This window comes from Pleurodeles waltl, chromosome 8 (genome assembly GCF_031143425.1).
Source record: "Pleurodeles waltl isolate 20211129_DDA chromosome 8, aPleWal1.hap1.20221129, whole genome shotgun sequence".
Classification (NCBI taxonomy): Eukaryota; Metazoa; Chordata; class Amphibia; order Caudata; family Salamandridae; genus Pleurodeles; species Pleurodeles waltl.
In genome coordinates, this window is record NC_090447.1 from 70,469,859 (window position 1) to 70,495,647 (window position 25,789).

General features: G+C 47.5%; 1 protein-coding gene across 2 annotated transcripts in view; it reads left to right on the plus strand.

Annotated features, from left to right (window-relative positions):
- The window catches only part of NUP98 (nucleoporin 98 and 96 precursor), a 603,720-nt gene that overhangs the window by 293,194 nt on the left and 284,737 nt on the right, over positions 1-25,789 (plus strand). For both annotated transcript variants that reach the window (XM_069203729.1, XM_069203730.1), the window contains exons 17-18: positions 18,641-18,754; positions 19,129-19,267. In XM_069203729.1, the coding sequence (XP_069059830.1) occupies positions 18,641-18,754; positions 19,129-19,267 (253 nt within the window). The remainder of the gene's footprint in view (positions 1-18,640; positions 18,755-19,128; positions 19,268-25,789) is intronic.

A 25,789-nucleotide genomic window follows, 5' to 3' on the forward strand; every position in this document is an offset into this window, starting at 1 on the left:
AAAAATTTAGAGCTCAAGCGTGACAAAATAATATAGTTGGGTGAAAGACGCAGAAGAGAAACAAACAAAACCTTTATAAAGTATTCTAGTGAGAAGCAGTCTAAATTAATATTCTGATAAACTACTACTGCATGCTGGTTACTCAACTAGTGCTGGACTGGACCCAGAAAAGTTTGCATTGCTCTCCTTTATCAGTAGGGGGTGCTGACTCCATCTTGCCATTGGAAACACCGCAATGCTAATGTTACAGGAGCCTTAATGTTTCCACCTAGGCGCACAAATACCAGTTAGCATTTTTCCATGTAATTCAGTGCAAATTCAGAGCTACTCCTCGATGTTCCTAATATTTCCTTCAAAGCTTTTTGTCTTCAGCAAAATAATTCTAACTCCAGATTCTTTACCTTAGAAAATTCCCCAGGCTGGATCCCAAAAATCTTGAGAAGTACCTCTGCACGCTGGTAGGTTTCACAACGGCTCTGTGTTGTCATCCTTGCCTTTCTTTCGGTTCCTTTCTTTCCATGCCAGCAGGCATGGATCCTGAGTGCTACCTCAGTCTCTTTTTGACCAACATTATCTTGACTTTTGGCGAACTCTTTTATTCATAATTGTTACTAGAGTGCTAGGGATATGCCTCCTCCAATACATCCAGGGTTTAAGCCTTGTGATAAATGTCAGACGTATGTCTGACTCTGATCTGCACTTGGTCTCTGTGGTGCTTGATGTCAAGTCATCATTCCAAGGCCTGCTTAGATAGTCTCTTGATGCACATTAAGGCAATGTAGGAGAGGGGGGCGACTAAGCTTCTTGTGACGTGGCGGCTGAGTACCAAGCCTGGACAGTCTTGGATTTGCAGACAATCCCAGGCCCACTCCCAATGCTGTTCCTGTGACAGGTTATTGTTGTCCAAGTCGTCGTATAAGTCCAAGAAGTTGAAGCTTTGCTAGACTTTGAGGTCCACTTCTGAAGCCCCAAAAGGAGCACAAGGTTGGTCTTGTGGTACTAGGACTTGCTGACACATGCCACTTGTGGAGCCCATACAGACAAAGCAACCCCCCCCCCCCCCCCCCCCCCCCCCTGTTTTTCCCTACTGACAGTGCAATTCCTGCTACCCTTCGGGAGTTTTAAGAGATGATGGCCAGCATCTTTGCTCCGCTTAGTTCCTCTGGTGTACCTTCTGGCCCAAGGAGCCAAAAGGTGCTACCTCCAGTTTAGTCAGTGACTCCTTCCCTGACATCAGCTGTGACCCTCTGGATCCGAACTGACTCCAGCCTAAGCCACAATGTGGCTCCATGACCTTAACCAGAGTTTTGTCCCTCAATGCCATTTTTGGCATCACCAATGCTGGCTATATTTGTAGTGTACCACATGTAGGGGCACACCATGCAGATAGTCCAGATGACCCTTATTGACTCGCAGGCCTTAAATTAACAATTCCAAGTATTCTTTGTGGTAGTGTACATGAGCAGTTTAGGCTTATCAGAGGATAGTGTTAAACATTTGTTGTACACACAGCCAATAGATGACACACTCAAGAATAAACTAGAGACCAATTTAGAAAAATAACAGATGTTTGGCTGTGGCTACACATGCTGTGCATACTTCTTGCTGGAAAGTGCCCCTTTTTGACATAACATCCCTCCACCCCAAACACATTTTGCCTATAAGTGGTTCTCACCCTGTGGTCCGGGCCGTGGTGGCCCGTCCTTTAGGGCAGAGGGGCCACCCCACCTTTTGCCCCTCATGAAGAGTGTCAGTCAGGCTGAACAAAGGTCAGCCTGACGGACACTCCATGTTCCGCTCAGGCAGCCAGGAGCAGACATGCGCGATTTGCGCACATCTTGACTGCCTTAGCTGAACTTTGCTGGGCTGAGGAGGTCACAGCTCCTATGGACGTGAACTCGGCTCAGCAAAGGTGCCTCGAGGCCCTCCCCTGTGTGACGAAAGCGTCACCAATTGACACTCTCCCTGGGCGCGTCAGGTTTAAGCCCTGAAGTGCCCAGGGCGAGTGTCAATCAGTGACACTTCGTCGCAGAGTAGGGTGGGGTCAGCAGTCTCACTGACCCCATCCCACTCTGAGGGAAGGCAGCAGTCCCAACACTCCTGGAACCTGGAGCATGTTTGAGTGTTATAAGTGTTGTTAATGGATGTGCGTGCATGTCTGTGTGTGAAAGAATGAGTGTGTCCCGCCCGCCTCCCTCCTAAAGCTGCCGGCTGCCACTGGGTCCGGGACCCCTAGGGGTCCGCAAAGCCTTCTCAGAGGGTCCGCCACTGCTTGGAAAATGAAAAAATATTAACAAATAATGACAAATTTAGGTCCTCGAATTCCAATGATTCAGTGGGGGGGTCCCTGGGTTCCATAAATGATAAAGTGAGGGTCCACAGACGTGAGAAGGTTGGGAACCTCTGGCCTAGAACCTGATGTAGTTTTGACTGAAAGTGCACTGGGTTCGTCCTATCCAGGTCCCCAGTGCCAGATCTCTTTTCCTAAAACTGCGCAATTGTCCCCAATAACTTTGGTCCTCTTGTAAGTCCCTAGTAAATGGTATCCCTGGTACATAGGGCATGGGCATAGGACAAAGCGGGTCCCCAAGGGCTGCAGCATGTATTGTGCCATCCTCAGGGACCCCTCCACTAGCACATGCAGACTGCTATTGTAGGCTGGGTGTCTTGGTGCAGCTAAAAGTGAAAACACGACATGGCACACAACCAGTGCGCATGTCCCTTAACCCTTTCACTGCCAGGCCTTTTCCCCCCTCAGGTGCCAGGCCTCTTTTTTGGCTATTTGGGGCAGTTCGCACTTACGCCCTCATAACTTTTTGTCCACATAAGCTACCCATGCCAAACTTGCTTCCTTTTTTCAAACATCCTAGGGATTCTAGAGGTACCCAGCTTTTGTTTATGGGTTCCTCTGAAGGAGATAAAGAAATATGCCAAAATCTAGCGAAAATTTTGTTGTTTCTTCTCCCCCTCTCTCCCGCCTTTCGAAAATGTGAAAATGGCATCAACAAAGGGTTTGCGGTGCTAAAATCCCCATCTTCCCAGCTTTCAGGAACAGGCAACTTGAATCAGAAAACCACATTTTTCAACACGATTTAGGCGTTTTACTGGGACATACCCCATTTTTACTATTTTTTTGTGCTTATACCCTCCTTCCAGTTATTGTAAGAAATGGGTATGAAACCAGTGCTGGATTCCGGAGAGCTAAACATTACTAAAAGTCGATAAAATTCTGAATTCAGCAAGGGGTTATTTGTGTAGATCCTTCAAAGTTTTCCTACAGAAAATAACAACTGAAATTAAAAAATATTGCAATTTAGCTGACAGCCATTTTTCTCCACGTTTTACTCTCTTTTTCCTGCAATTTCAGATTTGTGAAAGCAATATACCGTTCAGTCTGCTGGACTCTTCTGGTTGTGGGGATATATAGGGCTTGTAGGTAATTGCCCCATCTGCCTACTGGTGGGCAGAACATCTTTGGCCCCATTTATTTGGGGTGGGTGTATGGTCATACCCCCCACCCTCTTATTTTGGGGGAAAAAAAATAGACGGCCTTCCAAAAATAGGCCGATCTGCCCCCAAGGGGTGGTGGGGGTGGAGATATGGCCAACAGTAATGTGCTACCATGGTAACAGACCCTTGCCCAAGGAGTTACATTTTGCAACTGGACAGGCAGGAAAATTAGTAGTCAGGAAGGCATGTCTGTCAGTTCCACTCCTAAGGTGAGCTGTCTCATGCACACTAATTTTAAGTCTACCATCTTGGACATGGCATACCTAGGAACTCTGGGCTAGGGTTATGCCCACTTCCCACAGGAAGTGGTCCTATAGGGGATGTAGTGACCCCATGGGTAAGTAGCCCATTTGCTAACACTCTGGGAGAAGTGTTGGGCGTCTGCAGTAAATAAGCACAGAGTAAATGACACATGACTCGAAGGAGATCCACACCAATTTTTAAAAATAACCAGTATCTTAACATATATTTAAGGACCAATCAGGTGAGTACGTTTGCAGGAAAAATACTTTCAGGTTTCAAAACTAGGCACTTTTTTCAGAGGCGGCATTTAGTCAATGGGGATGGGTCTAGTTCAAAACTGACTGAAGGCTTGGACTGTGAGACCATTCGAGGTGAACCATTAGGTGGGCTTAGATCTTGAGTTGCTTGCGGGAGTTAGGGACACCTTAGATCCTTTCATCTACAGGGGATGGGTGAAGAGGTGTCTTGAGGCATCAGATTTTTTCCACCAGTGCACTTGCGGTTGAGGGGGCTGCGGGCAGCGGCTGGAAGCGGCATTGGTGAGTCCACAGTGGGCAAGTCGGGGTGGGTTTTGTTTCTGGAGAGCTGGGCGAACATGCTGACAGTTAGTCCATTTCAACTCGTGCTAGGCAGCATGAGTGCATTACTGCTTTCAGGTGTTGGGTTTTCAGTGGCCTGTAGCCCTCACAGTTCTCTTGGGGTGCCTGCAAAATGCAGGGAAGCAGCTCTGCTTCTCCACAGGAGGTCATGGGTCTTTGTTGAAGGCAGGCAGTCCTCCCAGGCTTTTGGAGGCACAACAGCTGTAGGTCAAGAATACTTGGGCGCAATTCGACTAGAGGAGTATAGGCCGGCAGAGTGGGTCCAGGTCAGGTGCTTCAGTCTTTGCTTTTGCTGATCTGGTGTCATCCTTTGTAAGACCGCAGGAATTTGATTTCCTTGTGCCAGGGGCTCCCCTAAGTTTCAGCATCTCCCCTATGAGCGAAGCCAGATCTGCATGCAAAAGACGGGCTTCTTTGAAACCCCATGTCTTGGAATGCAGATTTGCAGGTCATCCTGTTGGGTAGGGCGTGTAAACACCTCATTCAGAGCAGGCCTTGTTTCAGACAATTCTCCCCCTTGGGTCAGAAGCATGCCTGGTGGTGGCAGGAGGGCATCTTTAAGGGGGTTCTGGACACCTGGATGCAGAGGTGTTTTCTGGCATCAGGTGGCCCATTAACTTTAAGGGTGAGCGGTCTGGTCAGAAAGATTGCAAGCAGTTGCTCCAAACATTCCTTGCTGTGCCTCACCCCTTGACTGAAGATGAAAGACTATTGGTTGGACCCCATAATAGCTTTGAGTCTGAATATTGATTGCACCAAAGGCCATTGGGTGGACAATCGGCTTTTTGTGGGTTCTTTGGGGGCAAAAATAACCACAGCAGTGCAAAAACGACTTTCAAGGTAACCTCCACATGAAAATGTTCTATGCATATTATGTTGTGAGATTTGTAGAGCACACCATCACCTGGGAGGGTATCCTCTCGCTGAGCAGATGAGTCTTGCCACACCCAGAGCCCAGTGGAACTACTTAAAGCCAAGTTTTCGGCTTCTTGCAGGATTCAGAAAACGAAGAGGCAGCTCCTATGTGTAGCAGCATGTAATTTCATGCCTTAGGAGTGATGTAGAAGACTTGATCCCCTGATCTTGTTTTCTGTATGCGTGGTATTTGTGAAAGTAAGAGTGATGTCTGGAAGGTTTGTGAAATTAGATGCAATTGTTGAGGTATCCCGGGCCGTCTTATGTAGTTCCTTTAAAGTGTGGGGGAGGTATTTGAATTGTGCTGGTTTGTGAATGGGGAGCCAGTGGAGCTCATTCGGGTGTGGTGAGCTTGGGAGGATGTGATTCTAGCCACCAAGTTCTGAATTGAGAAGGTAGTTGTAGGAAGTTGGCTCTGTATGCACTATTTCAAAGTAAGGAATAGTATGCACAGAGTCCAAGGGTTCCCCTTAGAGGTAAGATAGTGGCAAAAAGAGATAATACTAATGCTCTATTTTGTGGTAGTGTGGTCGAGCAGTAGGCTTATCAAAGGAGTAGTGTTAAGCATTTGTTGTACACACACAGGCAATAAACGAGGAACACACACTCAAAGACAATTCCAGGCCAATCGGTTTTTGTATAGAAAAATATATTTTCTTAGTTTATTTTAAGAACCACAGGTTCAAATTTTACATGTAATACTTTAAATGAAAGATATTGCAGGTAGGTACTTTAGGAACTTTGAATAATCACAAGAGCATATATACTTTTCAAATAAATGACCTATAGCTTTTTTTACAACTAGACAGTGCAATTTTCACAGTTCCTAGGGGGAGTAAGTTTGTTAGTTCTTGCAGGTAAGTAAACCACCTACGGGGTTCAAGTTTGGGTCCAAGGTAGCCCACTGTTGTGGGTTCAGAGCAACCCCAAAGTTACCACACCAGCAGCTCAGGGCCGGTCAGGTGCAGAGTTCAAAGTGGTGCCCAAAACGCATAGGCTTCAATGGAGAAGGGGGTGCCCCGGTTCCAGTCTGCCAGCAGGTAAGTACCCGCGTCTTCGGAGGGCAGACCTGGGGGGTTTTGTAGGGCACCAGGGGGGACACAAGTTAGCACAGAAAGTACACCCTCAGCAGCACGGGGGCGGCTGGGTGCAGTGTGCAAACACAAGTCAGGTTTCCAATGGAAATCAATGGGAGACCAAGGGGTCTCTTCAGCAATGCAGGTAAGGGGGGGGGGGGGCTCCTCGGGGTAGCCACCACCTGGGCAAGGGAGAGGGCCCCCTGGGGGTTACTCCTGCACTGGAGTTCCGATCTTTCAGATCCTGGGGGCTGCGGGTGCAGAGTCTTTTCCAGGTGTCGGGATCTGGGAGTCAGGCAGTCTCGGTCAGGGGGAGCCTCTGGATTCCCTCTGCAGGCGTCGCTGTGGGGGCTCAGGAGGGGCAACTCTGGCTACTCAGTCTCGTAGTCGCCGGGGAGTCCTCCCTGAAGTGTTTCTCCACAAGTAGAGCCGGGGGCGTCTGGTACAGAGTTGCAAGTCTCACGCTTCTGGCGGGAAACGCAGTTGTCTTGAAGTTGCTTCTTTGGAAACAAAGTTGCAGTCTTGGGTGAACAGAGCCGCTTTCCTCTGGAGTTTCTTGGTCCTTCTAGAACAGGGCAGTCCTCTGAGGATTCAGAGGTCGCTGGTCCTGGGGAAAGCCTCGCTGGAGCAGTGTCTGTAAATAAATGGCTCCCTGTTGCAGTTACCCCCCACTTTTTGCCTGATACTGATGCTGACTTGACTGAGAAGTGTGCTGGGACCCTGCTAACCAGGCCCCAGCACCAGTGTTCCTTCACCTAAAATGTACCATTGTATCCACAATTGGCACACCCTGGCATTCATATAAGTCCCTTGTAACTGGTACTTCTAGTACCAAGGGCCCTGATGCCAAGGAAGGTCTCTAAGGGCTGCAGCATGTCTTATGCCACCCTGGAGACCTCTCACTCAGCACAGACACACTGCTTGCCAGCTTGTGTGTGCTAGTGAGGACAAAACGAGTAAGTCGACATGGCACTCCCCTCAGGGTGCCATGCCAGCCTCTCACTGCCTATGCAGTATAGGTAAGACACCCCTCTAGCAGGCCTTACAGCCCTAAGGCAGGGTGCACTATACCATAGGTGAGGGTACCAGTGCATGAGCATGGTACCCCTACAGTGTCTAAACAAAACCTTAGACATTGTAAGTGCAGGGTAGCCATAAGAGTATATGGTCTGGGAGTCTGTCGAACACGAACTCCACAGCACCATAATGGCTACACTGAAAACTGGGAAGTTTGGTATCAAACTTCTCAGCACAATAAATGCACACTGATGCCAGTGTACATTTTATTGTAAAATACACCCCAGAGGGCACCTTAGAGGTGCCCCCTGAAACTTAACCGACTATGTAAATGTAAATTTTGCACTTGTATAGCGCACTACTCACCCGTTAGGGTCTCAAGGCGCTGTACTCATACCGCTATGGAACCCCTCCTGGCTTTTCACTGTGAGGTGCCCACTTCTGGGCACCCCCAGGGTGAAGCCAGGCATCCAAGCGCTGTTGGGGCCGTTGTGGAGATTAAGCAAGCTATTGCCCAGAGTTGCAGAGTGGGACCCATTAATTAGATTAGGCACCGAGGCGAGAATTATCTGGTCCAAGGGAATTGAGCCCAAGACCTGCTGAAGCGGGACTTGAACCCTGGTCTTGAGCCAGATCTCTGCTTCAGGGTCTGCCGCTCTAACCATTGTGCCACACTTCTCCACAATAAACTTCTCAGCACAATAAATGCACACTGATGCCAGTGTACATTTTATTGTAAAATACACCACAGAGGGCACCTTAGAGGTGCCCCCTGAAACTTAACCGACTATCTGTGTAGGCTGACTAGTTTTAGCAGCCTGCCACAAACCGAGACATGTTGCTGGCCCCATGGGGAGAGTGCCTTTGTCACTCTGAGGCCAGTAACAAAGCCTGCACTGGGTGGAGATGCTAACACCTCCCCCAGGCAGGAATTGTCACACCTGGCGGTGAGCCTCAAAGGCTCACCTCCTTTATGCCAACCCAGCAGGACACTCCAGCTAGTGGAGTTGCCCGCCCCCTCCGGCCAGGCCCCACTTTTGGCGGCAAGGCCGGAGAAAATAATGAGAAAAACAAGGAGGAGTCACTGGCCAGTCAGGACAGCCCCTAAGGTGTCCTGAGCTGAAGTGACTCTAACTTTTAGAAATCCTCCATCTTGCAGATGGAGGATTCCCCCAATAGGGTTAGGATTGTGACCCCCTCCCCTTGGGAGGAGGCACAAAGAGGGTGTACCCACCCTCAGGGCTAGTAGCCATTGGCTACTAACCCCCCAGACCTAAACACGCCCTTAAATTTAGTATTTAAGGGCTACCCTGAACCCTAGAAACTTAGATTCCTGCAACTACAAGAAGAAGGACTGCCTAGCTGAAAACCCCTGCAGCGGAAGACCAGAAGACGACAACTGCCTTGGCTCCAGAAACTCACCGGCCTGTCTCCTGCCTTCCAAAGATCCTGCTCCAGCGACGCCTTCCAAAGGGACCAGCGACCTCGACATCCTCTGAGGACTGCCCCTGCTTCGAAAAGACAAGAAACTCCCGAGGACAGCGGACCTGCTCCAAGAAAGGCTGCAACTTTGTTTCCAGCAGCCTAGAAAGAACCCTGCAAGCTCCCCGCAAGAAGCGTGAGACTTGCAACACTGCACCCGGAGACCCCGACTCGGCTGGTGGAGATCCGACACCTCAGGCGGGACCCCAGGACTACTCTGATACTGTGAGTACCAAAACCTGTCCCCCCTGAGCCCCCACAACGCCGCCTGCAGAGGGAATCCCGAGGCTTCCCCTGACCGCGACTCTTTGAACCTAAAGTCCCGACGCCTGGGAGAGACCCTGCACCCGCAGCCCCCAGGACCTGAAGGACCGGACTTTCACTGGAGAAGTGACCCCCAGGAGTCCCTCTCCCTTGTCCAAGTGGAGGTTTCCCCGAGGAATCCCCCCCTTGCCTGCCTGCAGCGCTGAAGAGATCCCGAGATCTCTCATAGACTAACATTGCGAACCCGACGCTTGTTTCTACACTGCACCCGGCCGCCCCCGCGCCGCTGAGGGTGAAATTTCTGTGTGGACTTGTGTCCCCCCCCGGTGCCCTACAAAACCCCCCTGGTCTGCCCTCCGAAGACGCGGGTACTTACCTGCAAGCAGACCGGAACCGGGGCACCCCCTTCTCTCCATTCTAGCCTATGCGTTTTGGGCACCACTTTGAACTCTGCACCTGACCGGCCCTGAGCTGCTGGTGTGGTGACTTTGGGGTTGCTCTGAACCCCCAACGGTGGGCTACCTTGGACCAAGAACTAAGCCCTGTAAGTGTCTTACTTACCTGGTTAACCTAACAAATACTTACCTCCCCTAGGAACTGTGAAAATTGCACTAAGTGTCCACTTTTAAAACAGCTATTTGTGAATAACTTGAAAAGTATACATGCAATTTTGATGATTTGAAGTTCCTAAAGTACTTACCTGCAATACCTTTCGAATGAGATATTACATGTAGAATTTGAACCTGTGGTTCTTAAAATAAACTAAGAAAAGATATTTTTCTATACAAAAACCTATTGGCTGGATTTGTCTCTGAGTGTGTGTACCTCATTTATTGTCTATGTGTATGTACAACAAATGCTTAACACTACTCCTTGGATAAGCCTACTGCTCGACCACACTACCACAAAATAGAGCATTAGTATTATCTCTTTTTGCCACTATCTTACCTCTAAGGGGAACCCTTGGACTCTGTGCATGCTATTCCTTACTTTGAAATAGCACATACAGAGCCAACTTCCTACAGTGTCTTTTAGAAGTGGGGAGACAGGCCGGTAGAGCTGGGGCCAAAGCAGTTGGTGTCTTCTCTGCAGGGGTTTTCAGCTCAGCAGTCCTCTTCTTCTTAGGTTGCAGGAATCTAGTTTTCTAGGTTCTGGGGAGCCCCTAAATACTGAATTTATGGGTGTGTTTAGGTCTGGGAGGGCAGTAGCCAATGGCTACTGTCCTTGAGGGTGGGTACACCCTCTTTGTGCCTCCTCCCTGAGGGGAGGGGGGCACATGTCTATTCCTATTGGGGAATCCTATTTCTACAAGATGGAGGATTTCTAAAAGTCAGTCACCTCAGCTCAGGACACCTTAGGGGCTGTCCTGACTGGCCAGTGACTCCTCCTTGTTTTTCTCATTATCTCTCCTGGACTTACCGCCAAAAGTGGGGGCTGTGTCCAGGGGGCGGGCATCTCCACTAGCTGGAGTACCCTGGGGCATTTTAACACGAAGCCTGAGCCTTTGAGGCTCACTGCTAGGTGTTACAGTTCCTGCAGGGGGGAGGTGTTAAGCACCTCCACCCAGAGCAGGCTTTTGTTTCTGTCCTCAGAGAGCACAAAGGCCCTCACCACATGGGGTCAGAAACTCGTCTCTCAGCAGCAGGCTGTCACAGACCAGTCAGTCCTGCACTGAACAATTGGGTAAAATACAGGGGGTATCTCAAAGATGCCCTCTGTGTGCATTTTTTAATAAATCCAACACTGGCATCAGTGTGGGTTTATTATTCTGAGAAGTTTGGTACCAAACTTCCCAGTATTCAGTGTAGCCATTATGGTGCTGTGGAGTCCGTGTGTGACAGACTCCCAGACCATATACTCTTATGGCTACCCTGCACTTACAATGTCTAAGGTTTGCTTAGACACTGTAGGGGCATAGTGCTCATGCACCTATGCCCTCACCTGTGGTATAGTGGACTCTGCCTTAGGCCTGTAAGGCCGGCTAGAGGGGTGACTTACCTAGGCCACAAGCAGTGTGAGGTTGGCATGGCACCCTGAGGGGAGTGCCATGTTGACTTAGTCATTTTCTCCCCACCAGCACACACAAGCTGGCGAGCAGTGTGTCTGTGCTGAGTGAGGGGTCCCTAGGGTGGCATAAGACATGCTGCAACCCTTAGAGACCTTCCCTGGCATCAGGGCCCTTGGTATCAGGATTACCAGTTACAAGGGACTTACCTGGGTGCCAGGGTTGTGCCAATTGTGGAGACAATGGTACATTTTAGGTGAAAGAACACTGGTGCTGGGGCCTGGTTAGCAGGGTCCCAGCACACTTCTCAGTCAAGTCAGCATCAGTATCAGGCAAAAAGTGGGGGGTAACTGCAACAGGGAGCCATTTCTTTACAGTAGTGGTTAAAGTATTTGGTAAGTGTCAGTTAATGATTTTCCCTAAGAACAAGCCATCTGGTGAGTGTTTTGTTGCTCCCGGCATAGAGGATTTACTTGTCCCGCTTTCTTGTGACCAGAGTTTGCATGGCAGTTTGCGGGTGCCGATTGGGACCCATTTGAAACTTTCTCCCTATCTTTAGGGTATAGAAGTTTGAGGTGGTGATGGCATTGATTGTTGATCATGTCAAGTTTGATGTCAGTTATCCAGATTGTAAAGAAATGGCTCCCTGTTGCAGTTACCCCCCACTTTTTGCCTGATACTGATGCTGACTTGACTGAGAAGAGTGCTGGGACCCTGCTAACCAGGCCCCAGCACCAGTGTTCCTTCACCTAAAATGTACCATTGTATCCACAATTGGCACACCCTGGCATTCAGATAAGTCCCTTGTAACTGGTACTTCTAGTACCAAGGGCCCTGATGCCAAGGAAGGTCTCTAAGGGCTGCAGCATGTCTTATGCCACCCTAGAGACCCCTCACTCAGCACAGACACACTGCTTACAAGCCTGTGTGTGCTAGTGAGAACAAAATGAGTAAGTCGACATGGCACTCCCCTCAGGGTGCCATGCCAGCCTCTCACTGCCTATGCAGTATAGGTAAGACACCCCTCTAGCAGGCCTTACAGCCCTAAGGCAGGGTGCACTATACCATAGGTGAGGGTACCAGTGCATGAGCACTGTGCCCCTACAGTGTCTAAACAAAACCTTAGACATTGTAAGTGCAGGGTAGCCATAAGAGTATATGGTCTGGGAGTTTGTCAAACACGAACTCCACAGCACCATAATGGCTACACTGAAAACTGGGAAGTTTGGTATCAAACTTCTCAGCACAATAAATGCACACTGATGCCAGTGTACATTTTATTGTAAAATACACCCCAGAGGGCACCTTAGAGGTGCCCCCTGAAACTTAACCGACTATCTGTGTAGGCTGACTAGTTTTAGCAGCCTGCCACAAACCGAGACATGTTGCTGGCCCCATGGGGAGAGTGCTTTTGTCACTCTGAGGCCAGTAACAAAGCCTGCACTGGGTGGAGATGCTAACACCTCCCCCAGGCAGGAATTGTCACACCTGGCGGTGAGCCTCAAAGGCTCACCTCCTTTGTGCCAACCCAGCAGGACACTCCAGCTAGTGGAGTTGCCCGCCCCCTCCGGCCAGGCCCCACTTTTGGCGGCAAGGCCGGAGAAAATAATGAGAAAAACAAGGAGGAGTCACTGGCCAGTCAGGACAGCCCCTAAGGTGTCCTGAGCTGAAGTGACTCTAACTTCTAGAAATCCTCCATCTTGCAGATGGAGGATTCCCCCAATAGGGTTAGGATTGTGACCCCCTCCCCTTGGGAGGAGGCACAAAGAGGGTGTACCCACCCTCAGGGCTAGTAGCCATTGGCAACTAACCCCCCAGACCTAAACACGCCCTTAAATTTAGTATTTAAGGGCTACCCTGAACCCTAGAAGATTAGATTCCTGCAACTACAAGAAGAAGGACTGCCCAGCTGAAAACCCCGGCAGCGGAAGACCAGAAGACGACAACTGCCTTGGCTCCAGAAACTCACCGGCCTGTCTCCTGCCTTCCAAAGATCCTGCTCCAGCGACGCCTTCCAAAGGGACCAGCGACCTCGACATCCTCTGAGGACTGCCCCTGCTTCGAAAAGACAAGAAACTCCCGAGGACAGCGGACCTGCTCCAAGAAAAGCTGCAACTTTGTTTCCAGCAGCTTTAAAGAACCCTGCAAGCTCCCCGCAAGAAGCGTGAGACTTGCAACACTGCACCCGGCGACCCCGACTCGGCTGGTGGAGATCCGACACCTCAGGAGGGACCCCAGGACTACTCTGATACTGTGAGTACCAAAACCTGTCCCCCCTGAGCCCCCACAGCGCCGCCTGCAGAGGGAATCCCGAGGCTTCCCCTGACCGCGACTCTTCGAATCCAAAGTCCCGACGCCTGGGAGAGACCCTGCACCCGCAGCCCCCAGGACCTGAAGGACCGGACTTTCACTGGAGAAGTGACCCCCAGGAGTCCCTCTCCCTTGTCCAAGTGGAGGTTTCCCCGAGGAACCCCCCCTTGCCTGCCTGCAGCGCTGAAGAGATCCCGAGATCTCTCATAGACTAACATTGCGAACCCGATGCCTGTTTCTACACTGCACCCGGCCGCCCCCGCGCCGCTGAGGGTGAAATTTCTGTGTGGGCTTGTGTCCCCCCCGGTGCCCTACAAAACCCCCCTGGTCTGCCCTCCGAAGACGCGGGTACTTACCTGCAAGCAGACCGGAACCGGGGTACCCCCTTCTCTCCATTCTAGCCTATGCGTTTTGGGCACCACTTTGAACTCTGCACCTGACCGGCCCTGAGCTGCTGGTGTGGTGACTTTGGGGTTGCTCTGAACCCCCAACGGTGGGCTACCTTGGACCAAGAACTGAACCCTGTAAGTGTCTTACTTACCTGGTAAAACTAACAAAAACTTACCTCCCCTAGGAACCGTGAAAATTGCACTAAGTGTCCACTTTTAAAACAGCTATTTGTGAATAACTTGAAAAGTATACATGCAATTATGATGATTTGAAGTTCCTAAAGTACTTACCTGCAATACCTTTCGAATGAGATATTACATGTAGAATTTGAACCTGTGGTTCTTAAAATAAACTAAGAAAAGATATTTTTCTATATAAAAACCTATTTGCTGGATTTGTCTCTGAGTGTGTGCACCTCATTTATTGTCTATGTGTATGTGCAACAAATGCTTAACACTACTCCTTGGATAAGCCTACTGCTCGACCACACTACCACAAAATAGAGCATTAGTATTATCTCTTTTTACCACTATTTTACCTCTAAGGGGAACCCTTGGACTCTGTGCATGCTATTCCTTACTTTGAAATAGCACATACAGAGCCAACTTCCTACACAGATGTTTTGGTTGGGGGTGGGTTTCAGTCCTGGCTCTGTTGGCCGCCATCTGATGATGTGCTTCTTCCACAGAGCAATATTTTGCTCGTCATAGACAGTTGGTCGTTTCCAGTAGGGAATTTCAGTGATATAACTTGTTCTGAAAATTGGGTAGATTGTGTGAGGGAGAGTGAGTTGAGTGAGAGGGCGTTGATGTTGTGAAGGGGAATGATGCTGTCTAAATGGATCATGTATGCGTTGAAGAGTCTAGCTCAGTGAAGATACTCGTGGAACTCTTCAGATGAGGTTGTGGGCGTCTGATGTGTACACTGCTGGGATAAGTGACTGTTCTTCCAGGCAGGAAGGAGCATATCTATCGTAAGGCTCCTCCTTTGATTCCAATGTCATGTAGGTGATAGATGAGGCTGGGAGAATGTAAAAATGCAGTGACGTCCAGGAGGATGGGGCCCACTGTCTCCTGTGTCCTGTCACGTGGATCTAATTTACATCAGTGATGAGGGTGGTTTCAATGCAGTGCTGGGTCTGTAACCAGGCTGAGTGGTGTTGAGAAGCTAGTGGTTGTTAAAGTATTTAATAAGTGTCAGTTCATGATTTTTCCCTAAGTCCTTGGTGGGGAATGGCAGCTGGGAGAGAGCAGTCTGTAGTTAAGAGTTGAATGGTCCGGAGAGGAGTTCATCAGCAATGGGAGAACTGTTCATGTTTCTAAGCATCTGGGAAGGTCACGACATGTGTTTTAACTACAATTCTTTAGACACCAAACTTGACTTGTCCACCTGCTCCCAATTTAATGTTACTGCTTATTAAATGTAGTAAAGTAACTCCAGCTTTATCGGAGAGGCAAGCCTTGCAGTAATGAAAAACCAATTTAAGAGTTTAATCCACCTTTCTTTTAAAACCATGCACCTTGCCCTCTGGTCTATTCAGGGCCTATCCTAGGGGTGACATATGTATTAACAAAGTCTTAAACCTGACAGTTTCTTTTGCCAGCCCAAAAGGGCAGTCTAAAACTGCACACACAGGCTGCAGTAGCAGACCTGATTCATGTTTTCAGGGCTACTTAAATGGGTGCCACAGTAAGTGATGCAGTCCCACTAGTATCATTTTATTCACAAGCCCTGGGTGCAAGTAGTAGCTCCTTGCTGGGGACCTAGCAGTAAATTAAATTGGCTATTTGGATGTAAGCCAATTCTACCATGCTTAAAGGAGAGAGCACAAGCGCTTTCGTACTGGTTAGCAGTGGTAAAGTGCTCAGAGTTCTAGAAGCCAACAAAAACAGGCTTAAAAAACAGGAGGATGAAGGCAAAAAGTTTAAAGATGACCCTGCAGACAGTCAAGTCCAACGCCCTTAACAAATGTTTTGTGAATTATAACGTGCTAGTTTATCTCCTGTTTTGTTGCTGTTCGTGTACCACTGTCCGTCTTCTCAGAGGAAAATCTTGCAGATTGTTCCAAACTACCAAGTATAAGCTATGGATTCCTCTGAAAAAAATATTTACTTAATTTAAACTAGATTCTTTGTGGAAGTCCCAGCTACAGCTGATTAAGATGAAGGCCTCTTCTGCGGATGTGCATAATCCCGGTTCCTAAATAAGTCTCATGAAAAGATTAGACATTGGAGACCATTGCAAGACGTTCATACGTCTCTGCATTGTTCCATTGCATGTTGCTTCCCTTTTCCCCTTTTTCCTTTGACATCTATGCGCATTCCAGTGTCACTCAAGTGTCTCTGGCCCATATATGCTGCAATGTGCCAGAAGGGAGACCTTTCTGTTTACCCCAATGGTCTGAATAAGATGCTGGTGCGCAGGCTGTCGCCAGGAAGACAGCCAAGTCCTCTGCCAGTCCTGGTATCCTTTGTTCAGAGACAGAAGATGAGCTGCATCTTCAGGTTCGGCCTTGACTACCAGAAGTGGGTCGAGTGAATGTAAAATTACTGATCTATTGTTTAGGAAAGCTTCAGTTCTATCAAGTAATATGCTTTTATGTTATTTTATTACTCTGCAGCCTCAAAAGGAAAGCAGAATCTGTCTCTATGGGAAGGTGTTTTAGTACGCGTGGCCCTTATTTGCTGTACTTATATCATCCTCTTCCTGATGTGTGGCCTTGAGTGTTTGCATCATTCTTTAAAGTGATAATTCTCTGAATCTCTTGTATGGGAGAGGTCAGTAGGCCCACAATGAGATCCATCTTCCTCTAGTGAAGTCTTGGTGTTTGCTGCACCGCATCTATCACAAAACCTAGGAAGGTTATTCTATACAACAGCAGAAACTCTGCCTTGTATTTAATATAGAAGTCTAGTTTGGGTACGAGTTTATTATAGCGTCATTAAGCAACAAACAATACTAATTGCCAAGAAATAAGTGACAACAATTGATCAGTGATTGTCAGTAAATGAGACCATCGGTAGCAAGGCACAAAGGACCAGCACTTATCTCTGGCTACTTAGAAGGGCAGAAGGAGGAAGTGATTTTCCTTGGTAGATTGTTGTACAGAGGTACTGTGATTGGTGGACCATTTTTGGCTGGAGGACCCCTGGGACATGTAGTGTGATTGTTAATATTAAGTTTGTTCTCCTCTTGAAGCTGCTGAGTAATACATTAAGAGAAATATACGCTGAGCCTTTTGTCCTGCCTTAAAATTCTCCAGTATAAGTATTTTGAGAGGTTGCCAGTTATCAGGTAATTGGAAACACTGCAATTATCACCATGGGGTGGACTCTTCACAAAGAAAGGTGCAGTTTAGCATGGTTCCTTTCATATACTCCTCTGCAGCACTCTTGAGTGGCTGGTTGGTATGACCGAAACACAATGTATTTTAGATTCAAGGCTTTAGATCGTAAAATCAATTCCCCTTGTATGTCTGCAAAGTACTATGCACAAGCACTTAGGAGGGATGAACCGTTGGCAGGACTTCGTGTAGCTGCCCTCCTTGCTGTAGATCAGTTGAAGAAGCCTGCTGTTGCAGTGTTCCAGTGAGGAGCTAGGGTGTGTAGTGCCTAAAACCATCTCTAGCCATCTGCAAACTAAATCGAAGAACCACTGTTGACTGGCTGTTTTGGTCACTGCATTGAGGACCAGTTGTCACTAAAGAGTATGCCGAGATGTTAATGATTCTGCTATTGCTCAGCCCACACACAAAGGCTTCTGCCTCCCTTTTCAAACTGTGTTGTTGCCTTTCCCTCAATGGTGCAATGGCTGCAACTGTCTTGGGGAAAAGTCAGTCTTTCTGCAGGCTGCACCAAGTGTTGTTTACTTCCATAGCCTTATGCATAGCACTTTACCTCAAGTATGTCTTCCTGTGCTCCATCTTCTGAACATCCTCTGATCCTCCCATCTGCAAAGCCAAGTATCTCTGGCACCTGCAAAGCAGTACCATGCTTGACCTTTTTTGTCATGCATTTGCATCCTCCGGTTGGCTTTGGATGTCCCCTAAACTTTTGGGCAACCTGCCTGCACCTGTTCACATAACTCACCTGCTCTGGACAATGATCATCCTATACTTTTCAGTGTGACCATCCAGCTCGCTCCAACTCTGGCATCTGCCCTTGTGCTACTACTGTTCTCGCATGTATGAATAAGAAAAAACTGCAAAACACTAACTCCTTCCTGATCTCATCGCACCCAACCCTGAAACATCCCGATTGCTTTTTAGTTGAAAAAACCAGTGTGTTCCCCTTTGCTCCAGAACTTGTGATTTCAGTAATGAGTTATTTTGTTTTTCTGATTGCAACAATCTAAATACTTCACTTTCATGTAGTACCTATTGTTTTACTGAAATGTTGAAACCGAACACTGACTAGATATTAATGTTACAGTTTGTGGTAACTTTTTCTATTCTTCCAAGCTCACATCATCCTCCAAGAGTAAATCCCAGTTTCTAAACCCTGAGATTCAAAAGACCAAAATAGGGTTTTTGACATTTTTTGTGAGTTGCGCAGTAGTACCCAGTCCTTGTTCACAAGGATTTCCCCGTACCTTTGGGCATCCTGGTAACTCCGAAACTTGCTTCACAGATTCAGACTGTTGCTTACTGAGAAAAATGAGCTGGCTAGGATTATGCAAATTGTAAAGTATGACCTGTCTGATAGATGTTTTTGTATATGACTTGTGCTACCGGTTATGCATATATTAGATGTTGCCTTTTAGTATTTTTCCACTCTTGCTGTTGTAGCATTGGCCCTTGACTTGTGATATCCGAAATTGTTTTGTCACAGGTATTATCCTGACCAGGGTGGGGTATTATACCATCCCTTCTATGGATGAGCTTGCACAGATGACGGATGAATGTGGGGAGTGTATAGTTAACAACTTCACAATTGGACGCAAAGGTGAGTATGGTTTACTATTCTTTTTATTCTTAAGCCAATCTTGCAGTCCTTTTTGGTAAGCCATGGAATAGCTTAGGAGTTTGGCTATTGTCTGCCTGGGTCTTGTCGATATTTTGCATGATCTTTTTACTGTGCTGGATTACTATTTGAGGGAAGGAGTTTATAGTGTTACAGCAACACATTTTTCCTTTTAATATTTAGTGCTTGAAGTACCACTGTAAAGCAGATTTGTCAACTCTTCATTCATTTTGAATCTTTCATCTAAAGGAATACATTTACCCGCATTGTATTTAAGTGGTAGAAGAAGTGAAGTGTTGTTCATAAGTTTTCTTTAATTTAACCTATGGAGGTTTGACTGTTTATTTGCTTCACAGGGTATGGATCCATCTTTTTTGAAGGTGAGGTTAATCTGACAAACCTGAACCTTGATGAGATTGTGCACATTCGCAGGAAAGAGGTGATTGTCTATCTGGATGATGATAAGAAGCCACCTATTGGAGAAGGGTTAAACAGGTACACTTCTGAATATTACTCTAATCATTGTATAACGTATTCTTGTGGACTGCAGCCAGTTAGCCACTGCTCAGATTTGGGAAATAGTTATTTGAAGTCTGGAAATAAGGCATGTTCCTTGGGTTTTAAGCTGTTCCTACATAGTTTGTATCTGTGACACCGTCCCCCCGCCTTGTGTGTTAAACAGTGTTATTTTTCATCCTGGGCTACAGTGATCTGGTTAAAGGACACCCTGTTAAGATACGGGTTTTACTTATTGATACTCATCTGACCTTCTAGTCCTCACCAAGTATTTTCAGTAGCTAAATCTAATCTCTTGTGACGAGTAACACATTCATACCTTACAAGAGCATATCAGCTGGTATACGGTACACTGTGTGGGGGAGAAAAGGTACACCACTTTATTCAGTAGTGTGCAAATCTCAGTTTGACACCAATCTTCAAATAAACGTCTCCTGTAAAAGGTTATCAGTATCTCACTTGACCAGGGAAGAATTCTGGCCCACTCCTGCATGCAGAACTGCTTCAGCTAGTCTGTTTGTCTTTACGCGCCTTACGGGGGGGGGCAGTTACTGCAGCCCACCGTTTAAGCACAAAGGTGGGGGCTTTAGAGATGGAGCATGGTCTATTCTGAAATCTGAAACAAATGTGTTGCTTGGTATAGTCATTGGAATGTGGACCCCCTTAAAGGTGCACCTGTCAAAGGTCCTTTGTTTCGCTCTATAATTGTACCAACAGTGTTGGTGCAGTGGGCAGAATCAAGGCGTACATTGCATCCTTCTTGGAATTTCTCCTTGACCCTGCTGTTTCCAGTATGTTGGGTACAAGTGGAGATCCCTCAGGATACTTTAGTTAATATAGGATTACCCTTTCCCCATTTGTGTGCTGAGACCAGTTGTAACTATATCAAAGTTTACTATAAATAGATGTTCGATGGCATCTGTCGCTGTAGATACGCATGTTCTGCAATAGCTCGCCATCTGGTGTTGGGCCGGAGTGTTACAAGTTGTTTTTCTTCGAAGAAGTCTTTCGAGTCACGGGACCGAGTGACTCCTCCTTTTGTCTCCATTGCGCATGGGCGTCGACTCCATCTTCGATTGTTTTTTTTCCGCCATCGGGTTCGGACGTGTTCCTGTCGCTCCGAGTTTCGGAACGGAAAATTAGCTAATTTCGGAAGATTTTCGTCGGTATTGTTGCGTTCGGGATCGGCGTACTTAGATTCCACACCGCATCGAAGATCGAAGAGCTCCGGTGCCCTTCGGGGTAGTTTTTCGATCCTCCGTCGGGGCCTGGTCGGCCCGACCGCGTGCTGAAGAACGCCGATGGAACGGACCCCGTTCCGTTTCTGCCCCAAATGCCACAATAAATACCCCTACACAGACCAACACTTGGTCTGCAACCTGTGCCTGTCACCTGAGCACAGCGAAGACACCTGCGAGGCCTGTCGTGCGTTCCGGTCCCGAAAAACACTCCGAGACCGTCGAGCCAGAAGACTTCAGATGGCGTCCGCACCGACAGCCCAACGGGAGTTCGAGGAACAGGAAGAGGAAGGTACCTTCTCGATCCAAGACTCAGACTCCGAAGGATTCGACGATACACAAACCGTGAGTAAGACGTCGAAATCCACTCAGAGGAACATTTACAAGGCCCAGGGGATGCCACTGCCACCAGGCCATGGCTCGACCCATAAATTCGGTGACCGACCGTCGGCACCGAAAAAGGCCCAAACAGTGCCGAGATCGTCCGACTCCGGTCGAGACACCGGCACGCAGCCTTCTCGGGACCGAGAAAGTGCTGGAGACAAGCCTCGACACCGAGATGCCGGGGTGGAAACGGCTCGACGCTGAGACAGCGGCACCGAAACAGATCGACGCCGAGAGGTTTCGGCCCCGAAAAGGAAAAAAGTCACCTCGGAGCCGAAAAAACACGCAGACAAAGTTTCGATGCCGAAACAAACTGCAAGCGACCCAGCTTCAGGCTCTTATACAGAAGAGCACTCGCTAACCTCCCAAATGCAGAAGCATAGGTTTGAGGAAGAGCTACAAGCAACTGATGTGGACCATACGCAAAAGCGTATCTTCATTCAGCAGGGGACAGGAAAAATAAGCACCCTTCCCCCCATTAGGAGAAAGAGAAGGTTGGAGTTCCAGACGGAACAAACACCACAACCAAAAGTGGTGAAAAGAGTTACACCACCACCCTCTCCTCCGCCCGTGATTAACGTTTCACCAGCACAAACTCCATCACACTCCCCAGCTCACACCACCATGAGCCAGGGTGACCAAGATCAGGACGCATGGGACCTATACGACGCCCCAGTGTCAGATAACAGTCCGGAGGCATACCCTACAAAGCCATCTCCACCAGAAGACAGCACCGCGTACTCTCAAGTGGTGGCTAGAGCAGCACAATTTCACCACGTAAGCCTCCACTCAGAACAGGTCGAGGATGATTTCTTATTCAACACACTCTCCTCCACCCACAGCTCATACCAAAGCCTGCCTATGCTCCCTGGTATGCTCCGGCACGCAAAAGACATCTTTAAGGAGCCGGTCAAAAGTAGGGCAATCACACCAAGGGTGGAAAAAAAGTATAAGCCGCCTCCTACGGACCCGGTTTTCATCACTACACAGCTGCCACCAGACTGTCGTTGTAGGAGCAGCTAGGAAAAGGGCCAACTCTCACACATCTGGAGATGCACCACCCCCAGATAAAGAAAGCCGCAAGTTTGATGCAGCTGGTAAAAGAGTCGCAGCACAAGCTGCAAACCAGTGGCGCATCGCGAACTCCCAGGCACTACTTGCGCGCTATGACAGAGCCCACTGGGACGAGATGCAACATCTCATTGAACATCTGCCCAAGGACTTACAAAATAGGGCAAAACAAGTGGTTGAGGAGGGACAGACCATCTCCAACAACCAGATACGCTCCTCCATGGACGCTGCAAATACAGCTGCACGGACAATTAATACATCTGTAACTATCAGAAGGCATGCATGGCTCCGAACGTCTGGATTTAAACCAGAGATTCAACAAGCAGTTCTCAATATGCCTTTTAATGAAAAAGAACTGTTCGGTCCAGAAGTGGACACAGCGATTGAGAAACTCAAAAAAGATACGGACACTGCCAAAGCCATGGGCGCACTCTACTCCCCGCAGAGCAGAGGGAATTACAGTACATTCCGTAAAACGCCCTTTCGAGGGGGGTTTCGGGGTCAAAGCACACAAGCCAGCACCTCACAAGCCACACCGTCCAGTTACCAGGGACAGTATAGAGGAGGTTTTCGGGGACAATATAGAGGAGGGCAATTCCCTAGAAATAGAGGAAGATTTCAAAGCCCCAAAACCCCTACTACTAAACAGTGACTCACATGTCACTCACCCCCTCCACACAACACCAGTGGGGGGAAGAATAGGTCATTATTACAAAGCATGGGAGAAAATCACTACAGACACTTGGGTTCTAGCAATTATCCAACATGGTTATTGCATAGAATTTCTACAATTCCCTCCAAACATACCACCAAAAGCACAAAATTTAACAACACACCATTCCAATCTCCTGGAGATAGAAGTGCAGGCACTATTGCAAAAGAATGCAATCGAATTAGTGCCAAACACACAAATAAACACAGGAGTTTACTCACTGTACTTTCTGATACCAAAGAAGGACAAAACACTGAGACCAATCCTAGACCTCAGAGTAGTGAACACTTTCATCAAATCAGACCACTTCCACATGGTCACACTACAAGAAGTATTGCCATTGCTAAAACTACACGACTACATGGCAACTTTAGACCTCAAGGATGCTTATTTCCATATACCAATACACCCATCGCACAGGAAATACCTAAGGTTTGTATTCAAAGGAATACATTACCAATTCAAGGTACTGCCTTTCGGATTAACAACCGCACCAAGAGTCTTTACCAAATGTCTAGCGGTAGTCACTGCACACATAAGAAGGCAGCAAATACATGTGTTCCCATATTTGGACGACTGGCTAATCAAGGCCCATTCGTTCATACAGTGCTCAAATCACACAAATCAGATCATACAAACCCTCTTCAAACTCGGGTTCACCGTCAACTTTACAAAATCCAACATTCTGCCGCGCAAGGTACAACAATACCTAGGAGCCATAATAGACACATCAAAGGGAGTAGCCACTCCAAGTCCACAAAGAATTCTAAATTTCAACACCATCATACAACGCATGTATCCAACACAAAAGATACAGGCAAAGATGGTATTACAACTCCTAGGCATGATGTCTTCATGCATAGCCATTGTCCCAAACGCAAGGCTGCACATGAGGCCCTTACAACAATGCCTAGCATCACAGTGGTCTCAAGCACAGGGTCACCTTCTAGATCTGGTGTTAATAGACCGCCAAACTTACCTCTCGCTTCTGTGGTGGAACAACATAAATTTAAACAAGGGGCGGCCTTTCCAAGACCCAGTGCCACAATACGTAATAACAGATGCTTCCATGACAGGGTGGGGAGCACACCTCCATCAACACAGCATACAAGGACAATGGAACGTACATCAAACAAAACTGCATATCAATCACCTAGAACTTCTAGCAGTTTTTCAAGCACTAAAAGCCTTCCAACCAATAATAGTTCACAAATACATTCTCGTCAAAACAGACAACATGACAACAATGTATTATCTAAACAAGCAGGGGGGGGGACGCACTCCACGCAGTTAAGCCTGCTAGCACAAAAAATTTGGCATTGGGCAATTCACAACCAAATTCGCCTAATAGCACAGTTTATACCAGGGATCCAAAATCAACTCGCAGACAATCTCTCTCGAGATCATCAACAGGTCCACGAATGGGAAATTCACCCCCAAATTCTGAACACTTATTTCAAACTCTGGGGAACACCTCAGATAGACTTGTTTGCGACAAGGGAGAACGCAAAATGCCAAAACTTCGCATCCAGATACCCACACAAACAATCCCAAGGCAATGCCCTATGGATGAACTGGTCAGGGATATTTGCTTACGCTTTTCCTCCTCTCCCTCTCCTTCCTTACCTGGTAAACAAACTCAGTCAAAGCAAACTCAAACTCATATTGATAGCACCAACTTGGGCAAGGCAACCCTAGTACACAACGCTGCTAGACCTATCAGTGGTACCCTGCATCAAATTGCCCAACAGGCCAGATCTGTTGACACAGCACAACCAAAAGATCAGACACCCAAATCCAGCATCGCTGAATCTAGCAATCTGGCTCCTGAAATCCTAGAATTCGGGCACTTACAACTTACCCAAGAATGTATGGAAGTCATAAAACAAGCCAGAAGGCCATCCACCAGGCACTGTTATGCAAGTAAATGGAAGAGGTTTGTTTGCTACTGCCATATTAATCAAATACAACCATTACACACAACTCCAGAACATGTAGTGGGTTACTTGCTTCACTTACAAAAATCTAACCTAGCTTTCTCTTCCATTAAAATACACCTTGCAGCAATATCTGCATACCTGCAGACTACCTATTCAACTTCCCTATATAAGATACCAGTCATTAAAGCATTCATGGAGGGCCTTAGGAGAATTTATACCACCAAGAACACTACCTGTTCTTTCATGGAACCTAAATGTTGTCCTAACTAGACTTATGGGTCCACCTTTTGAACCCATGCACTCCTGCGACATACAGTTCCTAACCTGGAAGGTGGCATTTCTCATCGCCATTACTTCCCTAAGAAGAGTAAGCGAGATTCAGGCGTTTACAATACAGGAACCTTTTATACAACTACACAAAAATAAAGTCGTCCTAAGGACCAATCCTAAATTTTTGCCAAAGGTTATTTCACCGTTCCATCTAAATCAAACAGTGGAACTTCCAGTGTTCTTTCCACAGCCAGATACCGTAGCTGAAAGGGCACTACATACATTAGATGTCAAAAGAGCATTGATGTATTACATTGACAGAACAAAAAACATCAGAAAGACTAAACAACTCTTTATTGCATTTCAAAAACCTCATGCAGGAAACCCAATTTCAAAACAAGGTATAGCCAGATGGATAGTTAAATGCATCCAAATCTGCTACCTTAAAGCTAAACGACAGCTGCCCATTACACCAAGGGCACACTCAACCAGAAAGAAAGGTGCTACCATGGCCTTTCTAGGAAACATCCCAATGCAAGAAATATGTAAGGCAGCCACATGGTCTACGCCTCACACATTCACCAAGCACTACTGTGTAGACGTGTTATCCGCACAACAAGCCACAGTAGGTCAAGCTGTATTAAGAACATTATTTCAGACTACTTCCACTCCTACAGGCTGATCCACCGCTTTTGGGGAAATAACTGCTTACTAGTCTATGCAGCACATGCGTATCTACAGCGACAGATGCCATCGAACTGAAAATGTCACTTACCCAGTGTACATCTGTTCGTGGCATCAGTCGCAGTAGATTCGCATGTGCCCACCCGCCTCCCCGGGAGCCTGTAGCAGTTTGGAAGTTACCTTCAATTATTTATATATGTGT